The sequence below is a fragment of the Thalia democratica genome, chromosome 4 (genome assembly GCF_965202585.1).
Source record: "Thalia democratica chromosome 4, ktThaDemo2.hap1.1, whole genome shotgun sequence".
NCBI classification, from domain to species: Eukaryota; Metazoa; Chordata; class Thaliacea; order Salpida; family Salpidae; genus Thalia; species Thalia democratica.
In genome coordinates this window covers 53,920,464-53,943,606 of record NC_139168.1, presented here as the reverse complement: position 1 = coordinate 53,943,606, position 23,143 = coordinate 53,920,464, and the positions used below count along the sequence as shown (strand labels likewise).

General features: G+C 25.8%; 1 protein-coding gene across 1 annotated transcript in view; it reads left to right on the top strand.

Annotated features, from left to right (window-relative positions):
* LOC145833943 (uncharacterized) overlaps nucleotides 1-23,143 on the top strand; it is a 41,853-nt gene that overhangs the window by 5,065 nt on the left and 13,645 nt on the right. The window contains exons 2-4 of the mRNA XM_082941221.1: nucleotides 5,733-5,970; nucleotides 7,445-7,611; nucleotides 19,533-19,787. Coding sequence (XP_082797347.1) covers nucleotides 5,733-5,970; nucleotides 7,445-7,611; nucleotides 19,533-19,787 — 660 coding nt within the window. The remainder of the gene's footprint in view (nucleotides 1-5,732; nucleotides 5,971-7,444; nucleotides 7,612-19,532; nucleotides 19,788-23,143) is intronic.

Below are 23,143 nucleotides of genomic sequence, written 5' to 3'. Positions count from 1 at the left end.
TCCATGTATATGTTAATTAAAACAAAATAATAAACTTTTATTTCAATTTGCAAAGTTTATGATATTAGTTAGTGATCTTTTTTGAATTCCATAATAAATTGATTTAATAAGAAAGTTTTTTTATTAATTTTTTTTTAGTTTGTGTACTAAGATAAGTAAATTTTATGTAAGTAATAATATATATGTTGTTTAAGTTATGAATGTTACAAATTTGTTTTTTTTTTAATGCAACTTTAGTTTAAAATAAATACACTCTTTCATATTTATAATTTTCTCTTTATGTCAAGATAAAATTTTGCATGTGGAAGAAATGTCAACTGAAGTTGAAGGTATGCAGAAGTTAAAGAGTTCTATCATTGCTCTAAAAAGCTTGTCTTAATCTCAATCTGTAAATAGTTATATGTATTGGGTATTTGTTAAGTTCATAAAAACACCTAAATATAAAAAATAAGTGTGCATGCATTATTTTAAACCTTGTAGTAAATAATTTTTATTATGTACTTTTACTTTACGCTGGTTCGTACTTCATAAGATGCGCATCTTACCATTTTTTCTATTTTGTTAAAAGCACGTTTTAAAATTATGGTTTAGTATTGACTATAAACTTTACAGCCTAAATAATAATTAGAATATCAATATAATCTCAGTTCAATATTGGTGCAATATTATTCTAGTTAATTACCAAATATTTTAAATAATTATTATTTAATTATAAATTAACAGAATTTTATTTATTTTAGTTATAAATTTTAATATCAAAAACCTATTCCCTAAAAATTTATTACAATATTTACAGGGTTACCAAAAAACCTGGTATCCTGGAAAACCTGATGTTTGACAATTTATGCAAAAAAACCTGAAAAAATTTTAAGTTTGAGAAATTTAGTAAAAGTATGAAATTAAGAACAAAATTCATTAAAAACCTGGAATTTAAAATGATTTTTACATGTCAAATAAAAAAAAATCAATTAGATACAAAAAGTCTATAACAAAATCAATTTCTATTACTTAAAAGATTTTAATTAAAAATTACATTTAAAGTAGTCTACAGAATCTTTTTAATGTAGTTATACTATTTAACTAAGTTTTTTCTAATCTCAAGTTTAATTTTATTCTAAAAATTAACCAAAAACTTTTTTTTTAAATATTGAAGAAATTTACAAAAAACTTTTGCAATCCTGAACGATTTTTTGCTAAAAGTTAAAGAAGATTATTTTTTAATATACAATACAGGAGAAGATTGTTAATAGTAAATTTATAAGATTCTGAGAAAATTAGAAGTGAAAATTTTATGTTCTATATGTTTGTATTAAAATTTTGTACAAAACTGACAATATTTCAAAAATTATTAAACTCTTTTGATCTACCAGAACCATTTTCTATTATATATATTATAATACTTTCAAGTATTGGCCAATGATAATTAAAAAAAAAAAATCCAAAAATTAGTAGCTGCCTTAATATATAATAAATATTTTTTAGTATTAAGTATATTAGCTTGCATTAATTCCTTTGTTTATTCTGTTTTAACCATATATTTGAATATGTTGTATCCTCTATGGCCTTTAAAATATGTTTAATATAAAAATCCTTTTTTGTTAGAATGAATTTTTGAATTTTTACAGTTTTTGCTTTTATATATCTTTGATCTTCCAGTTACTTTTAAGTTTTATAACAACTTTAAAACTGAAATTTAAGTATACTTAAGAAAATAAGTTATTTATTTAAAAACCATCTTGAAAATGATTGCTGTACTTTAGACTTACTTTTCTGTACAAACTTTTGATAATTTGCTTATTTCAATAGCTTAACTGCAACAGACTTACTTTTATATTTTATATTCTTTCATTTTTAGAACAAACCTTAGTTTTACATAAAATTATAACAAACTTAACTAAAAAAGGTACACAATAAAAAGCCAATAAAGGTTTATTAAAGTTGCACACTCTGAATCAATTTTTTGTTTAATATAAGTTTTAAATCTTTTAAATTCTAGATGTATTACATTGTTTAGTTGCATGTCTTTTGTTTTTAAATGTTGATTTATGATTGTGGAAACTTACTTTGAATATGTTTCTTTTGACCATATATAAAAATTATTTTTTATTTTATTTAACTGTAGACCTATTGATGAAGGTTGACCGTAGTCAATGGTTGTTTATCAGGGATATTTATTTTTGCAATTGTGTAATTTTTGAGATGTATTAGTATTGTTTTATTTGTTTTAAATTATATTGTTATGTTCTGTTGTTATTGTTATATTCACGGTTTAAAAAAAACCTAGGATATTAAAAAAACCTAGGATCTTAAAAAAACATAGAATTTTACAAATCAAGTAAAAATACCTGGAATTTCGAACAAAAATCAGTAAAAACCTGTTATTATAAAGAGTTTTTACATATCAAGTTAATAAATTTTGATAAGATACAAAAAGTCTATCATATATATATAAAACACATAGCATCTATATTTCAAAAGCATATAATTGTTATTAGGGCGGCCAACACCAGAAAAAAAGTTTCTGACTATTTCAGCAACAAAAGTAAATGCTCGAAAATATTTGATGCAAATGTCATTTATACTGCTCTGCAGATCAGAACATCTCCATTGGAGCGACATTACACTAAGTCTTCCTGCAAATTGTAGATTACTGTAAAAACAGATAAAAACAGCGCGATATTTGACCACCTTTTTAGTTGCACACACTGCCAAAATTCTGACATAGTATGAAACTTCAAAATTTTTAAACAATGTAATTAGAGCAAACTCTGCAGTCTAGAATTAATATTGAATGAGGAATAATTAAATACACAAATAACATTAAATGGAAATGCAAAACTATTTACAATTTATTAGTATATTAACATATCCTTACTTACGTTTTGATTGCTAAACTCTAAAATTTGTATTTGTTTAAATCCTTTATTCCTTATCCATACATCATAGTTTGATTTTTTTTAACTGTTTTAAATCAAATATTTTCAATTTCATTTAACATTTATCACTTGAAAATGAAACTCAGTGTAGTTCTGAAAACGTTTGTGTAATAAAAATAAAGTGAGTAATCTCTACATTCTTAGTTGCAAATAGTACATAAATATATAAAAAAAAAAAATTAAGCTCTTACTATAATTTTTTTATTATAAAAAAAAACATTTAAAGTAGCTCATACAGCTAACAATAATTTTACATTTATATAACAAATTTTTTTAGCTTCGATTTAAAATTTTATTTTATACAAAAAAATACCAAAAAACTTTTTTTTTCAACTTGGAACAAATTTTTAAAAAGTAATTGGCAATCCTTTATATTGTTTCTGAAACTGTTAGCTGTCAGATTTTTATGTCTTACTATTGAAGTATTTTTTTATATGAATGGTTGTCGCCAACAAACATATTTACAAGGATTATGAACTGTTTTCCTGTTTTTGTTACGACAATAAGGTTAAACTGGCGTTAAGATAAATTATTTTTTGCTTTTAATTAATATTCTTAGCTGTAATTTTTTTGATTAAAGACTAAATTGTATATGTAGTTGGCTAAATTTAAGTAAAGTTATCTTTGTATGTTTATTTGAAGTTACTGAAAGAGTTCTTGTAGTTTGAAAGTTATATGAGTCTTTAATTAGTTGTTAAGGATGATTTTTCTGACAGTTTTGGGTGGTCATAAAGACTATTGTTGACTTAAAAAATTTGTGAGTTTGGTTTATTGTAGCAGGGTTCGTGCACGTCAGGTTAAATCAGGCTAAGTCAGGTTAAATCAGTTTTTTTTATTTAAATATTTGAGAATATCAGTTTTTCTCAGTTCAAATGTTTGAAAATTATTGATAAAAAAATAGAGAAATCTTTTTAAGATCAAATTGGGATGTGAATTTATTTCTAAATAAAGATTAAGTTATTAAAGACAAAATCAGTCAGTATTTGTAAAAATAAATGCTTAAAACCTTATGTTGAATCTCTAAATTTTTTTTAAGAATCTTCATTATTTTGTTTTGAGTAGATTATATACGTCATAATTATGAAAAATCATAAAAAAATTACAGTTTAAACATTACAGTTTAGTTCAACAACTTAGCTGTTTTTTAAATTTTTTTACATCAGCTATGTTTTTTAGAGCTCGATTGGTTCAACTATTTTCTAATTTAAAGGCTTTATACCAAATACTTTTAAGATTAAAACTCTTTACAGTTTATTCATATATTTTACTGTTTGTTTAAAGTTATCAAAGATAATCACAACACTAAAACTTAGCTTTAAGATATAAGTACAAGTTTTGTGGGAGTACAAATTTTAGGTACAATTCATTTTTCTTTACAAGAACAAAATATTAAAGGTTTTTTAATAATTTAAGTGCAAGCTTTTTAAATCTGATATGACATCAACAATGACTTTATTTATTTAGAGTTTAGGATTTATAATTATGTATCAATTTTAAGTATTAGTCAAAATACTATAATAAACATTTTTTATTAATATTACACTTATTTTAATACTGGTGTGTAAGCATTTCATTTTAAATTTTAATAAAACACAACAATGCACGTCGTTTATTATAAATCTTCTGGTTATAATGTTTTTAATTCGCTATTAATATATTAAATTTTTAAACTAGTAATAGATTAGATACAACACTTATTTTGAAGTTTATCACTAAATTTGTTATGCATAGGGGGGTCAATCACCTTTTTCACAATTTAGTCTTATTTTATTGAGTTGTAACTAATCTATGAGTTTCTTTTTTACAGATTTTTAAAGCTCAAAATATTTTTGAGATAAAGCTGGTTGAAGTCGGAGACTACAACATAACTAATCAAGACCCCCAACTAATAAAATGACTTCTAAAAGGAATTTTCCTTACTTTGAAAAATGTCAGACTAAAATGGTCTCAGTCAGGCTAAATGAAAAAATTTCGCGCACGAACTATGTTGTAGGGTTGATAGCTTGAATTGAAATCTGGAATCATAAATCAACAATCACAAAGAAAACAAAAGAAATGCAACATATTTATCTTAATTTTTATGCAATTTAAAAGATAAAAATTAATACTAACATAAAATGAGTCGTTATACGAAGAACAAGAGATAAATTCATATAAATTGCTGTAATGCACTGCACCTAAATAGATATAAATAGAAAAAAAACATATCATACGTTTTAATTAAACAAAAGTTTAGAAAGACATAACATATGCATCCATTACTAAAAATTCTTCTTATAGTAAGATCTTAAACAATAATTCTTAAGTTTAAACACAAACTAAACTCAAGCCATAAGTATGAGCAGTTTTTTAAGTTTTTGATGAGTTTTCTCTAATTTTATTAGTTAAGCTAAGTAGAAATTAATTGTTAGGTAGAACCTAATAATTTTCTCAGTATATCCGTTATTGAGTTTTTAAACAAAAACATCAGTGAAAGTCTTCAGAGCCTGGAATTTTGTATGCCATGACTCAAGATTAAGTTAAATATAGTATGGTCAAATTTTATGTTAATTTGAGCTTGCCTCACAGCATACAAAAGTTTAGGATAAGGCTCTGTAGACTTTTGCCTGTGTCTTCGTTGATTGTATTTAATACAAGCGTAGCAGCTGTCTTGCCTAGTGTACAATGTAATAAACTTAGACCTTTAAACTTAGACTTTGTATTTTTTTGGTACAAGGATTGACAATAAAAATAAGTTGTGTAAGCTGACCTGATTATAGATATTTAAGAAATATATAAATAACATTCAAAACTTAGGTGATGATATGGTACCCAAGCTTGATATTTTAAAGAATAAAAATATAGTTGATATGAACAATAATAAAAAAATTCCTAAAACAATAATGAGTATGAATGCTTATTTTGGAGCTTATCCTATAAAGCAAGCTTTAAATGAAGATGTTGATGTTATTATAACTGGAAGATGTGTTGATAGTGCTTTAGTACTTGGTCCGCTTTTGCATGAGTTTAACTGGTCATTGGAAGACTATGACAAGTAATAAATTTTATGTATGTACAGTAAACTTCTATAAGTTTTTAAGTATTTAGATTGTATTATAAAGTACTGTAAGTATTCGTTTTTTTCTTGAGGAAGATACATTACTTAAGTTAAATAATGAAAGGGGTGATTTAATGGTTCTATGTCCAAATAGTTGTTATTATTATTTTCTTATATTAACTATAAGAGTATTAGTAATAATAATTTTAATATATATGTTTATATATATATATAAATTAATCATAAACAGTGTTAATTGACAAACATTGATTGATAATCTTTAACTATGCACTTAAAATGTATTGTATGATACTTATATAATAAACCTTAAACAATTACTAAACCAATTTAAAACAGTTAATTAATAAAAAATTAAACATGATAAACTAACTTTCATAAAGCTTTTAAGTGCTTAACTTGAAATAATTGTAGTGATATTTTTTTTGAATTATAACCATGTCATTAACCATTATAACCCCTATAGGCTTAAAGTTTTATTATGCTTTTGAATAGCTCTAAAGTAGTTAAAAACATTTTTTTTTCTAATTATTTTCTTAAAATATTCTTTTTTTAGATAATACGTTTATCTTTTAGTTTTATTTTACTCGAACACACACATTATTTTAAGTATATATTTATACATATCTAATCCTTCTAATTTAATTCAAAGTTTTTTGTGAAAGAAATAAACATCATTTTGATAAAGCAAGTACTTTGCAAATTGTTGTTTTAGTTATCTTCCAATGAACTTGTTTTGTTCTGATATATTTTAACAAAAGTATTAATAATTATTTTTTTCAACATTTGAATAAAATGTAAAAACTTTAAGATGATTGCTAAGGAACTATAGAAGTATAACTTTTTATAGTAAAATAGACTTTATTGATCATTTTAAGTTTGTATTGTATACAAAACTATTTGGACTCTTTAATCTTTTATCCCTAATATTTCAAATATTATTTTGAGCTTTCTTAAACTGTAAAAAGTATCTGAGAAAGCAACTGAGTAAACCACAAAATAAAACAAATTGTAAAAAATAAGTGGGCATCCTATGTCCTTAAAAGTAAAATTAAGTTGAGTACAACTAGCTGATTTTAGTATCTAACAATTTTCGTTACAATCATTATTGAAAACTTGTCCGTACACCCGTGTATAAATAAAACAAATGCTGTACACATTGGTTAAAAATGGTTAAAAAAGTGTATAAAATTTTGTATAATTTAAAAAATTTTATTTTCCTTTTTAAGAAGACCTGTATTATCTCTTTCTCTCAATGCCTTTGTCTATTTAAAAAAATTTAATGGTAGTTCTGTAATTATCACAAAAAGTACAAGTTATAAACAGATTTATTTTAATTACCTTACAAAAATAAGTGACACCATGTAAGTTTTGTAAGCGAATACCTAAGTATTTTGTATTTATCTTTTATTTTATAACTATGTTAAGTGTAAGGTAGATTTTAAATTACTAGGTTAGCATGTGGAAGCTTAGCAGGTCATCTTCTTGAATGTGGAGCACAAAGCACTGGTGGAATTTTTACTGATTGGCAAGAAGTTTTAAACTGGGAAAATATAGGATTTCCAATAGCTGAATGCTACGAAAATGGAACTTTTTTTATTACGAAACCAAAGAATACGGGTAGGATTATTATTTTTTGAGCATAAAAGAGAAAAAATAAATACATCAACAATTACTAAAACCTGCTTATATTTTAAATTCATCTTGTTTATTTATTATTTTTTCAGCAATAAAAGAATTGTTTTTTGTCAATTAAGTTGTATTATTTTGTAGTTGTTCTGTATGTAAGTTAATAAGTTTAAGATTTATTTTTTAAACATTTTCTATATTCTATAAGTTGTTTTAGATCGGTAGTATAATTTAAATATTATAATTTATTCGTTGTGCTCATCAAATCTAAAAATTGAAGAATATTACTTTATTGCATATTTAAATTTAAAAAAGCAGTTTAATAAAGAAAAGATATTCATAAATGAAATGCTTTTCAATTGTTTATGTTAGTAACTGAAATATAAGTTTTTTTATAATAAGTTGTTGAAAATCATTTCATCTCATAATTAAATTACACACTCAACAATTAAGGCCATAGGGGGGGGGGGGGGGGGGTCCAACATTTTTTTTACTAAAATTAACTTTAGCTTTTATATGAAAGCTTGAAGTACAAACTATAAGCCAGTTTTTATAGAATTCGAAAATATCATTTAACTTTTGAGATATTTAATTTTTTGTAAAAATTTTCTCGGAAATTAAAAAAACACTAAAAATCTATCTCCTCCTTCATTTTTCAAGCAATCTTCTTCAAATTTTCAGGATACGTTCCTTATAATAAAAGGAAAAAACGTTACTTTAGAATTTTAGTAATTTAAAAAAATTAAAATTTTGTCATAAAAAAAATAAAAAAGTGTTTTTTTTTCAAAAAAAACATATTTTTACAAAAAATTTTTTAATTCCAAAGTAACGTTTTTTGTTATTATATAAAGATTAGACTGTGAAAGTTTGAAGAAGATTGCTTGAAAAATGTAGGAGGAGATAGATTTTAAATGAAACAGTCTTTTTTTGCTGTTTTAGTTTTCCCTTCCTATAGGGAACCTATTATGCGGCCCGACTTTGACTGGTCATATCTCAAAAAATAATTTGAATTTTCTAATACAATAAAAAGCATCTTGAAGCTTAGAAAAAACTCTATAAAATAAAAACTTGTAAAAAACATGGTTTACCCCCTCTATGGCCTTAAGTCAACTAATATTACAGTAGCTTATATAGTCGTGAGTTGTATACGAGCTATTGTTTATCTAATTTGGACTTCAAAGCTTAAATATACAGAGAGAGACTTGAGAACATTTGAATGGAATGCATTTCGTTCTGTAGCCAAAAAAAGAATTTTTTGTCCTCTTAATGTTTCGCACATCACGGATTGTCAAGTAGATGCTCAGCAATGGAAAAAGGACTGTTTCCCGGTTGTTAACTTCCATTTAGCAACTAGTTTCTGAAAAACTTATTCACAGGTTTGTCCTTCCAAATATAAAATATCCGTATTTTCCTTCCGACATTATCACTATCAAAGTAAAAGTATACTTAAGTATCAGTCTGATTTGCATATTTGTTAAGTCAGTATTTTTTTTAAAGCTTTGTTTTATTTTTATTTATTTATACCCTTATCCCTAACCCCCCTTACTCAAACATATTAAAATTAATCAAAAATAAAATTTTAATAATTATAATTAAAAATAACATGAAAAAAAGTTTTTTTTTATTGTTGACTCAGAAAATATGCAAATCAAACTGACCTTTAAGTATACTAGCCCTATCAAAGTTAAATTAAAAATGATAGTTTATATTGTGTTTTTCTTGGACGAGAGTGACATCCTTTAAGATTCTATACAGTTGTCAAAATACTCTTAGCATAACCGCAACAAAGGCGTTTCTCACTTTGTATATTACTTTGTCTTAAAGAAAACTATTGACACGACCTAAATAAGGGAGGCAAATATATAATTGAAGTTTTTCTGATCCTTTATATTTTTTTGGCTGTCAAGACTAAGTTGTTTTTCTTAAAATTTTATCAACTATATCAAGTGGATAGCCTAACAAACCAAAAATTTTCTTGATGTTACTTAACACATTTTCTATTTTAGTTTCAGAATAAAGTTTAATGGCACTTAAAACTGAAACTAAGTATAACCTTCTTTTTTTTGATTTTCGACTAACAGAATGTCAATTTACTGACCAACGAATGTTGGTTTACAATACACATACTTTGTGATAGACATATTTTTTGGAGAGTTAGATGTTTGTCGCAGATAACGTCTAAAAAGCAATAGCCTGTATAATTTTTTTAAATATTGATAGAATTTTTTATGAAAGTTTGAGATTTTATTGTTAAACATTTCTATGGTAAAACTGTTCATGTAGCTATCAAAATGTAATCTACGTATATAATGTATGAAATAAGCTAATGCTTTATAAAAGTTTTGCTTTATTGCCTACAAATGTATTAGCTTAAACTGCCCCTAAAAGACTGCCTATCTCCACGCCATCAGTTTGACTATGCATAACATTATTAAGTTTAGGTTCATTATTTTTGATAGACACACTTAATAAACTACGACAAACATGTTTTGAAACTTGTCGTAGAATTAATTTTGGATATACATTTACTCCAAATAAATACTAATGGTTTGCTCACAAAGCACATTTGTAAGTAGACTTAAATGTAAAAAGAAGACATCACATTGAGTAATACATATTGTTAGGTAGATTATCAAAAAGACTAAAGGAAATTTTTATGCAGTAAATAGATATTATAAGTTATAACATTTACTGCTCCATTATAACCTTAACATCTTTACTTTAAAAACAGGAAATGCACATCATTTGTAATAATTGATAAGACAGATAATTTAATCAAAATAAAAGCTGTCCTAAATGACGAAAATAAATTTTTAAATCACAGGAGAAATTTGACTCCAAAGTAAAAATTGAATCGGCCACTTAAGTAATACAAATAAACACCAAATATTTTCTATTATAAAAGTTTATGAACTGATAAGACCAACATAATGTCCTGAACTTTATGGATTTCCAAAAACATATAAAGAATGTTGTCTGACTCTGGTCGGCAGACATTTGGTGGTCGCGAACCAAGTTTCTAAAATAAAAATATTCACGGACCGCAGTTGTAGTTTTAGTTTTAACTTTTCATAACAGACCCGAAATACCTAGAGAGTAAGTTTCATTTTTTTTGTAAAATGTACCTAAAACTATATTTTTACTCTTCATTTCGAATTCCAGAATATCTAATGTAAGTTTTGAATTTCCTGAGAAATTAGCTAAGACCTTTTTTTGCTTTACATTTGGAATCCCAGAGTATCTAGTGTAGGTTAAGTTTTCGTTTGTGGGGCGAATTTACATGTTTGCTAGTCGCAGGTTTTATCTTAAATGGGCCGCATCCCATTTAAAATAAAAACATGCTCGCGGGCCGCAGCTTGGTGACCCCTGGACAAGACCTAATTTAGGTTTGATTATTGCGCTACAATATCAAAAAGCTACATTTTTAATCTCTTACTCACAGCCTGTTTCGTATAAATCATCTAGTTATTGTAAAAATAAGATATTTAACTTCAAATTATGTAAACAACAGCTCTATAACTTACGATTAGCAATATGATATTGTTGCTATACCAACTGAATACTAAATATTTAAAAGAATGTTTGATTGTTAAGATTTTCACGCTTAAATGATTTTTGTAATTAAATGCAATTCGTTTCAACAAGTATGCTTATGACAGGTGCACGACAATTCAAATTCGGACAACTCAAATTCCGACAATTAAAATTCTTGGAAAAAATTTCAAAAGACCACAACTCAAAAAGTAATGATATTTGAATAAAAAAAAGTATGTATTTAGGTCTTATTAATATCTACAAGCCATTTTTTATTTTTTGTAAAATTTTATATATTTTTTAAGTTAATTAAGGGCATAGGGGGGTCCACCTTGATTTTTACAAGTAGATCTTATTTTATAGAGTTTTATCTGAGCTATCAGACATTTTTAACCGCTTAAAAAAATTTAAAGTATTTTTAAGATATGAGCGATCAAAGTCGGTGACCTCCATAGGTTCCTAATGGAAGGCGCAAACTAAAAATGCGAAAAAAAGGCCATTTCACTAAAAATCTATCTTCTCCTTTATTTTTTAAGCAATCTTCTTCAAATTTTCACAGGAGGTGTATTACTAAATTTTTAAGAGATTGAATGCAGGAATTTTTTTAATTTTGAGAAATAAAATTTTTATTAAAAAAAACCACCTAATTTTTAATTTTTTATTATTTTCGAAATTCCAACATTCAAAGTCTTCTAAATTACAAAAGGAACGTTTCCTGAAAGTTTGAGGTCTCTAGCTCAAAAAATGAAGTAGGAGATAGGTTTTTAGTGATTTTTTAAATTTCCGAGAAAATTGACCCCGAAAAATTTGCGGTCCATACGTTTGTATTGGAAACTTTTTATAAAAATTACAATATCTCAAAAGTTAAATAAGATTTTTCAATTCTATAAAAACTGGCTTGTAGTTTGTACTTTAAGCCTTCATTTAATATACAATGTTATTTTTAGTAAAAATAAATGTCGGACCCCCCTAATGCCCTTATAAGTTACTTTAAATAATTGTATTTTAAAACTCAATTTAGCCATATCTACAATTGTATTTAAATTTTTTCAATAAATCAAAAATGGCTTTTAGGTATTAATATACCCAAATACGTGTTTATTAATTTTATTTAAATATACATAAATTTTTGAGTTGTTACCTTTTGAAAATTTTCCAAAAATTTGAATTATCGGAATTTGAATTGTCATGTAACTGCTTATGACTGTATAAATTTCTGTAATTTTTTTCTGTTGATTAAGTTTATAGGTTTTATATTTAATTTGTAATTTAACTATTTATTTATTGTAATTCATTTACCTACTCTCTTCTCTTTATATGTTTTGTTTTTTAGTGTTATGACCAAATTAATTTTCTGTCAATTGTTGAAACAATTTAATATTTTACTATATTAAATTTACATTGAATCTAAGCTTTACATAGAATTTCATATTAAAATCTAATTAGTTGTTAAGTAAAAAATCTTGAACAACTTATCAGTTTCAAGTTTTACATTTAGTTACAAACATTAGCAATTAAAAGCTTCTTTCAAAAAATATTTTTTTTTACACATACCTTCAGTTAGAATAATTGAAATGATATTTGAACAGCTTTTTTCCGGTGCATAACTTATTTAAAAAATATAACAAAACACGTTTAATTTTTTCTTAAATTTATTTGAGTACTTTCGTAGTAAGTTTTATCAAACATTTTATCTTACTAAATTCAACTGAATTGAAATTGATTTAAAATTATACTGTAGTTTAAAGTTTTAAAATATAAAATGATGTAATAATCAAATGTAAAAATTAACTAAATGCTTATACTATAGAGCTTTGCTGTACTAATAAAACTTGTTAAACTAAAATAAACCAGCAATAAAAATGAAAATAAAACTACACTTTTAAAAATTTTTAACGAAAAACCAATATCTTTAAAATTACTCAATATAAGGATTTAAAAAGTCTAGTTTGGTATACGAACTTTTTCTGCTTACCTAAACTATTCCATAAAGATTGAATGCATACGGCCTCTAGAATATGTAGCTGAAAAGAGTTCTACGCTTACACTAAAACTGAAAAGTTCTCTTTTTTATAGTTTTTCGCACACTCATGATTGTCCAAAAAATGTCCAGTATACTTTAAACTTCCTTACCTTGGAAATATTTCTCAGAGGTTTTCTAAGAAAATTTCTGAGGAAATAAACCATGTTTTCAGCTCTGTTCGTTTAAGAACAATTTTGTATACTGATCGTCCTTTAAGTGGAATTTACAAATAAGTTTCTCCCACCCAAGAAAAAAGTAACATCATCTATAAATTTAGTTGTCACTGTGGTAGTGACTACGTGGGAAAACATCTCAAAGGTTTCACGTAAGAATTAATCATAATGTTCCGAAGGTCTTGAAAAGCTGGTTTGATGGTCGCTCGGAGAAATCTACCAAAAAATACTTCTCGGCGATTGGGCAACATTTGTTGGACAATCATGAGTGTGCTAAAAACTATAAAAAAGAGAACTTTTCAGTTTTAATGAGAGCGGAGAACTCTTTTCAGCTACATATTCTAGAAGCCTTATGCATTCAATCTTTATGACCCAGTTTATGTAAGCAGAAAGAGTCTGTATACCAAACTAGACTTTTTAAATCCTTATATTGAATAGTTTAAAGAAAATGATTTTTCGTAAAAAAAATTTAAAAGTGTAGTTTTATTTTCACTTTTATCACTGGTTTATTTTAGTTTAACAAGTTTTATTATTACAGCAAAGCTCTATAGTATAAGAATTTAGTTAATTTTTACATTTAATTATTAAGTCATTTTATATTTTAAAACTTTAAACTACAGTATAATTTAATTTTAATTTTAATTCAGTTTAATTTAGTAAGATACAATTTTTGATATAACTCACTACGAAAGAAAATTTAAGAAAAAAATGAAATATGTTTTGTAGTATTTTTTGAAGTGATATTTGTTTAATATTATGCTAAAAGATTCAGTCATTAAATAACAATTTACAACTTAAAAGCTTATCTTTATTAATGATTTTAAGGATTGTTGTTATTGATTTAAATTTATAATAGTCATGGTTGCCACGGGTCAATCTAAGTCAGTTTTTTGGAAAAATTTGAAAATGTCAGGTTATTTCAGTTTTTGGAAACATTGATTAAAAGTCATTTTTTTTTAGATTAAAATGGCAAAATGTCAGAATTTGTCAGTTCTAGATTACAAAATTCCTTAATTTTCAAAGCCTTAAAATAGTAAAAAATATTTAAAGTCAGACTAAAATTGCAAAATTTTCCTAGAAATTTACTTACAAAATTATTAAATTCCAAAGCCTTCAAATGGTAAAATTGAATAAAAAATACTTTGTAAAGTCAGATTAGAATTGCAAAATTTTCCTAGAAACATGTTGAACTATTACCCTATTTTAACAAGTATTTGTGTATTTAATCTTTTTAGTATTGATTATTTGTGGCAAGGACACTTAATTAGTTTACAGTTTATTCTATTATAAATCTTTTTTAGGACATTTACACTTAAAACTGTTTTTTAGTTAGAGTTTTATTTTTATGGATCATGATTTCATAAATGTATACATTAGTTTAAAGTTTGCATTTAAAAAAAGTTTTTAAAACGAGCAATACGCTTTTTAATTAATTATGGTTACTATTTCATTACATGTGTTGTTTTCTTTATTTTCGTTTGTTTTTGTAAGGTTTAATAAATATTTTATGTAAAATATTGGCTATTTTTATTAGTATACATGATACATCATGATATATTTTTCATAAGTTTTAACAAATTTTATTACAAATGTTTAAATTTTAATACCATTTTTCGTTTTGCTGAATTAATTATGATTTAGTTTGAGTATTTTAATTAAACAATGTTTGCCAGTAGTTAACTTCACATTTGTGACACTTAGAGATTTTTTTGCAAAGAGGTAAGCAGTGAGAAAAAGTATACCTAGTTCAATGCAAACTTTTTATATAGTTAAGTTTATATTATTTAGCTTTACATTTCAATAACTTAACATTACAATTATTTTTCGCTGAAGTACACTTTCTAAACACAGCAGCTACTCAATAGAAATTTTGTAGCTAGGAATTACTAGTTCAAATAAAAAAGAAACCTGATAGAAATTTTTATTTTGGTTCAAAAATGTGTACTGAATAAGAAGTGCGTACTAACATGCGCACTTGTCAAAATATGTGTTCTCAAAGTATATACTTATCAAAATATGCGTGCTGAGAATGCGTATTTAACTGAAAATGTGTACTTAAAATGCGTACATAAGATGAAAGATAATACTCAGGTTAAATTTACAAAATTTTGCGTGGAAACCCTGAATAGTAGACAATAATACCTATATCAGGGTTTCTTAAACTTTTTTTTCAAATTGCCCCCTTTGAAGAAATTAAGAAGACTATTGCACCCTCCAATAAGACTACCATTTAAAACACCTAAGACCTTTTTTTGCTCTTCATTTGCAACTCAAGAATATCTAGTGTAAGTTTCAAAATTTTAAATTGCTGCTCCCCAACTTACTAAAATCGCCCCAGGGGAGTGGTACCGCCCACTTTGGAAAACCCTGTGATCTATATAAACAAATAAACTAAACGTATTATTTGTTTAAGTTAAGTTTGATGAGTTACTAATTATTTTTAATAATTGTAAGAATTTTAAGCAGTATTCCGGAAAAAATTGAATCTTCTAAGGTAATTAAGTAAGAAAGTAATTAATTCTTTTGTTGCTATTAAAGGCAAAGATGGGGGTCAAACATTATTTTTTTACTAAAATTAGTAATGGCTTTTTTATGAAAGCTTAAACTGTAAAGTACAAGTCAGTTTTTATAGAATGAATTAGTTTCAATTAGTTTTTAAGTTATAGACGTTTTTGTAAAAAGTACAAACCGAAAAAGTATGTAATGTCGACTTTCTTTAATAAATATCCACCTAGTCCTTGAGGAAATAAATCAGTGACACTAAAACAGGCTTTTTTGTTAATGAAACAAGTACGAGGATGATCAAATCTCGTCTAGTTAATCTTCTTTAACTTTTTCAGTTAAATTTATATAATATATGAAAAGTATTTCTTTTAAGACACTTTAATTATCTTAAGTACAACTAAATCAAAACTTGTAGTGATATATGTATATATTTATTTACTTTATTTAAAAGAGTTAAAAAAAATGTAAGCATAAACAAAATAACAACGAAAAAAAAAGTTTTATATATTAAAAAATATTTATAGTTAAATAATTATAATTACGAGCAAAAGGTCGTAAGAACTCTTTTTTTATAAAGTAAATTTATTAAAAAGAAAATTTAATTTATCAAATTAATTACTAACTCAAGTCATAATTAAGATATTTTGGATGTTATATAAACTTTAGTAAAAGTTTTTAACAAGATTAACTACAAAAGTTTGATAACCCTCGGACTTGTTATATTAAGAGACTAATCTGTTTAAGTGGTTATTTATAAAAGTAATGGTTTTCCATTAAATAAAACAAAAGTTTACTAAATAGATTATTGTTTGTTATAATTACATTATCTAAACAGTTCTTTGCAAGCTGTGGAACAATTTGTGCAAGTTTTTATGCTTAAAGTGGAAACTAAGTGATTAGTCAGCTACCATACAACGCATGCGCTAGACTTACAACAAAGCTGTAATATGAAAATCTTTGTATCTGAATAGTACATTTGTTACAGTTTAATTTTTTAAATTTACTTGTGTTAAAATAATATTCTAGACACCTAAATGACAAGAATATATAACTTAGGTGTAATAAAAAAAGTTTATTTTAAGAATTAAGCAAAGAATGATAAAAAAAATCTAGTGAATCTTATTTAACGAAAAAAAAAGTTCGATTTAAGCAGGTTGATATAAAGAAAAACCAAAAATAATAAAAGCAGTTTGAAATTATAATAAGTTAAAATAAAATGATTATTTAAAATTAATTTAAGTTAAAGCGTAATATAATAAGTTTTTATTAATACAAACTAAACTATACTTTGATATAAAAACAATTTTGTTAACATAACTTTGGTTTCAAAAATAAAATAAATCTAAAAAACAAAAAAAACTGATTGGGTTAGTAATGATCGGGTTAGAAATGATCGGGTTAGAAATGATCAGGTTAGAAATGATCAGGTTATAAGTGATTGGGTTAGAATTAATCGGATTAGAAATTATCGGGTTATATAAGACCGGTTAGAAAAGATTCGGTTAGAAATGATCGCGGGTTAGAAATTAGAGTAAACCGTTTTATTTTTAGGTTGTATTAAAGGCTTGCAAAACAAATAAAATGGTATGTATAAAAAGTGTAAGCCAATAATATCTAACCTGATCATATCTAACTCAATCAGTAAAAATTTGTTTATTTTAAGATTTTTAATCAGGATTCGTTTTAAAATAAACTAATCTTTACAAAATTGTTCATATATTTTAGTTTAAGTTTATTTAGTCGTAAACAAAATTAGGTGTTTATATAGTTCTACTTTATTTACTAAAGATTTATTATACGACAATCATTTAAAAAAAGGGAAATTTGAGAAATTTTACTCCACTAGAAATTTTCAACATACTACATGTTTTTGTTCTTAAAGAAAATTTTAATAAAGTTTACTAGCTAAATGATACAGTTAAAATAAACTATACTTTTTTTACTCTTGGTTTATTGGGTCAGTGCTAGAGCTCAGTAAATGTAGAATATTTTAGCTCTTTTTAGTCTGCGTAGCATATCTCTAAAATACATATTCAGGCACAGTCAATAAGCTATGCTGTAAGTCTAGTGGAAACTTTCTATGGTTAATGACTAATCTATTACTACTTATAATCGATTAGTTTCCATTTTTAGCTTAAAAATTTGCACAAATTGTTTTACAAGTTACCCAGGTCTATTTAGACAATGAAATTAAAACGAACATTAAGCGAACCTGAACATTTTTGTTCTATTTATTAAATTTACGTTTAATATTTTATTTTTGCTTGAAAGGTTGCAATTTTTTGCCATCGAAACCGGTCGCGAATAAAATGTATAGTTTGCATAAATCTATGTTCTATATATAAAAAAATCTTAATTTTTAGATAAAATCTTTCTAAACAAAACGTATAAAACAGTTATGTCATCTAACAAACCGAAAAAGCATGTAATGTCGACTGACCGTCTACCTTTTATTTCATTAAGGAATATCTACCTACACCTAGAGCATAAAATCAATGACATTTGAACAGACTTGTTTGTTAATGCAACACGTGCTAGGATGACCAAATCTCTTCTACTTAATCTTTAAATTTTTCTGTTCAGTTTATACAATATATGAAAATTATGGTGTTTCAATTTACTTTTTTTATTTTATTTACATTTAAATTACGACTTAGTTAGTATATTTATTAATTTTCATTTTCTTAACATTAATTAAAACAACGGAAGCACAAACGAAATAACAACGAAAATAAAGAACTTTTAAAAAGAAAACAATTTTTTTTTTTAAATTATGTATAACTACGAGCAAAAGCTCGCAAAAATTCTTTTTCATAAGGTCTGTTCCACTTGTAAACCATTTTGTGCAAGTTTTCAAGCTTAAAGAAAAAACTTACCGACTATCGATAGTAAGAGATTAGTCAACAACTATACAACGCTTGCGCTAGACTTACACCATAGCTTATAGACTGCAATATGCAGATATTTATATCTAAATATTACATTTGTAAAGGTTTAACTTTTCTAATTTACTTGTATTTAAAATATATTTTTGTTATGTAAATGACAAGAAGGTTTAACTTAAATGTATTTTTACAAGCTTACTTTAAGAATTCAACAAAGCAGAATTAAAACAAAAAAAAATCTAGTAAATCTATTCCGTCAAAAAAAATCGATTGGAGCAAATTGATATGAAAACAAAGTAAAAACAAGGAAATAAAATTGTTTGAAAATATTATTGCTTGAAATAAAATGATTGTTGAAAATTTATTTCAAATAAAAGTAAATAAACATTACGTTTTTGTTAAAACAACGTATATTGTATTTTGATATAAGAACAATTTTGTTAAGGTAAATTTTAAATAAATACCGATTAAAAAAACTACAACGCAATAAATTTTTACTGATCGGATTAAAAATGATCGGGTTACAAATAATTGGGTTAGAAATGATCGGTTTAGAAATAATCGGGTCAGAAAAGATCGGGTTATAAGTAATCGGGTCAGAAATCTTCAGGTTAGAAGTGATCGGGTTGAATATGATCGGGTCGGAAATGATGGTAAACCATAAGTAGTAAATTAATGAAATAAATTTGATTTGAGAAAAATATAGGTGTATAAAGTTGTACACATATAGAGAAATGTATATAAAGAATAAAACAAATATACACCGTATTAGACAATCAATAACATTTACAGGAGGAAAAGTTTCTGTAGGAACTGTAGCTGAACAGCTTGTTTATGAAATCGATGATCCGTCCGCATATCTCCTACCTGATGTTTCTTGTGATTTTAGTAATGTAAAAATTCGTCAATCTGGCATAGATAGAGTTGAGGTAGTTGGTGTCAAAGGAAATCCACCAACTAACAATTTCAAAGTTTGTGCCACCTATCTCGATGGAATGAGGTGTACGGCTGTATTTCTTTTAAACGGAAAAAATGCCATTGAAAAAGGTTAGATATATTGGTGAAATTTGTTTAAAACAAAATAATTTTCAATTAACTAGTCGTCCAAGCAAATTTATTATAACTTCATTATTTAGCTAAAAATGATAGTATAGCTGCACAAATTTTGAAAACTTTAAAAGGGTACAACAACTTATGTACCAAAATTAATAATGACCCATTAACTAATTAATTATAAAGTAAAACATTTTTACGGAGTTTAATTTTGTTGATTGTAACTAGTGACAATATTTCAGTTATCGTCAGCAAAGCTTAGATGTATTCGCCATCATACAGTAAACACTAAGAACAGACATTCTAGTGCAGTGTTTCCAACCTTTTTTTTTCATAAGGCCCCTTTTGAAGATTTAAAAAAAGCCCCTTCTCTCAAAAAATTTACATTAAACACGCCTAAGACCTTTTTTATTTTTTTGACCTTCATCATCAACTATATAATATCTAGTACTTGAATTTTAGTATTACCCATAGATACGCCTAGGACATTTTTTTGCTCTTCACCGTCAACTTCAGAATACCTGGTGTAAATTTCAATTTGTCACATCATGGCGTCTTTACTACCCACCCCCCTTTGGCCCTTTGCAGTTTATGGCTCCCTAAATTTCTGAAATGGCCCTTTTTGGGAAACCTTGGTCTAGTACTTACGGAAAGTATACTTAAAGATCTGTATGAGTTGCTCATTTGCTGAGTCAGCAAATTTGTTAAAGCTTTTTTTTATTTTTCAAACTTAGACCCTTATCCCTAACCCACCTTACTTAAACATACCAAAAATTAATCAAAAATTAAGTTTTATTTTAAATTTCTTTAAACATAAAAAAGTTTATTTTGCTGATTCATCAGATATGAAAATCAGACTGATTTTAAAATATACTAGCCAGTACTACTATTAACTAGTTTTTATTTTTAATTACTAATTTAGGAAGGTTTTTGAACGTATTTATATACCATTTTCAACTTAATATCATTAGATTGTTCATTTTGTTTTATATTTTATTACACAAAGCTTTTCAAAACTGAGTTTCACTCTCAAGTGACAAATTTTAAATAAAAAATTAATCTTACCAAAATGAAATAAATTAAATTACCTACAAGTATATTCAAAAATCCAAAATGTTATTTGAACTGAAATAGGTTCAGGAGCAAACATAAAAAACTAAACATATGATGAATAAGTAAGAGCGGTTATCCAAAAAGCTGAGATTAAACACCTTAATTATGTACTTAATTTTTTTACAGAATCTGACAAAAATAATTTATTATTGTTTTTACACTGTGTGCAAAACTCTAAATCAAAGTTGAGAAGGCTTTTATAAGTGTGAAAGAAGCACTGTTTTATCAACTTAAGTGTGGAATTATTAATTAGTCCTACATTTCATTTAACTTTTGACAAACAATTGAGTTAAATTCAAAAAGTTTAAAGTTGTCTACCGGATCCGAATTTTATTTTGAAGTTAGGATTCGACCGGATCCAAATCCGAGTCTCATTTTGAAATTACGATTCGACCGAATCCGAGTCAAAATCTTGGATTCGGTAGATCACTAGTTTAAAATAGTTTCCATGCTTAAAAAAAAATCCTAGACTGCAGTCATTTTTTTCTAATCAAATCTCTAGAATACAACGTGCAACGTACGGCCCGCTGGCCGGATCCTGCCCGCAGAGTGAAAATGACCGGCCCCCAACCGTTTTTTAAACTTTAATGGGATCCTGCCCGCAAATGAAAATGACCGGCCCGCAAGCGAAGTGACAGGCCCGCGAAGGGTCAATATTACAAAGTTTTTATAAAACTTTGCATCATATTTTTACAAATCAAAACTGTAAGAATTTGACTTTAAAAACATTCTAAAAAATGACTTTGTAAATTAATGTGTACTAATAAATATACCATTTTGTCCTAATATTTTGTGTTGTTCTAACTTAGTTGGAATATCGTTTTGTCAAGTTACCCCAAGCAAAGTTTTTTTTAAATACGATATTTTACATATGTACATATGTCAATTACAATGTCAATTATATTTATAGACATTGTTTAACATCTGACATGTCTCAATATATATCTTAAGTTGTCAGAATTGAGAAAGATTTGTGAATTTTAATGATTTAAAAAAGTGATTCACTGTAACAATATAACTAGATTCCGGCTGGAACCAAAACTTATATTTTAACTAGAGTCCGACCGGATCCGGATCTCGACTTAAAATTAGTATCCAGTCGGATTCGGATCTAAAAAGTCATTATTCGACTGGATCCTGACACTGCATCCGGTAAATAACTAATTCAAAATGCTCCGGTTCGCAAAAGACTAAATATTTCTGGATTCGGCCCGTTGATTGAAAAACGTTGCCCACCCCTACTCTAGAATAATGGATTAAGGAGAAAGAATATTTAGGGGCAAATCTTTTGTAAATTATATGAGTGTTATCAATGATGTTGCTAAACAAGATGTTAAACTGGGTAGCGTTTTATAAAATTCTTCAAGAAATGGAGTAATGTTTCAAGACAATCTACAAATTATTGAGAAGGATAGAAAGGAAGTGCTAAACCTCAGGATAAAGCAAAATTAATAACCACTAATGTGTAAACAATTTCATCAACTTGTTTTTTATTCGTTTTTAATAAAAAAAAATCAACTCTCAACGAATATTTGTGGTTATTGCATTTTTTATACCAGACAAAACTCTAAATAACAATAATTTTTAGAAAAACATGAGCAAATTTTAAAACTATTGTAAGCACAATGTTGAAAACTGAATGAAAATTATAAAAAATGATATTTGATCTGGTTTAATACTTAATGAAAATACCAATAAAGCGAAATTTTTATATACTATTAGGTTAAATTCGCTAGTAGCTAGAGAGCTTTTTTTAAAATGATTTGCCATGCTGGAAAAGTTTTACTAAGATTTACTACAGTTTGTTTTTTTTGAAGAATTTTTGTTTTGTTCTTGACGTTGTTAAACCCTTTAATGAAAAGAAATGAATTTTTCTACTGAACAGCTGCGAGTTTTTTCTTGTTTCGGTTACAACTCATTCTAATATGTTTTTGCTTATTCTAACTAATTCGTTTCTTATTTGTTGAGCTGTCTGCATTATATATCAAAATGTAAATGGTTTTAATTGTTATAATCACTTCCGAGAATGTGAGTTTTGAATTTATGATGTTTATTTTTGTACTTTTTATCATGTATAATTTACCTATTCGATTAAGTTTTTTTGGAGGTTTTGTAAGCTTTGGTTATGTTATTATTTTCAAGTTTCTTATACTTACTTAGGTTTCGGTAGTTAAGGTTTATTGTTTTATTAGCGAATAGTTGAAAATTTTTAGTTGATGATTTTGTCCTGGACATGA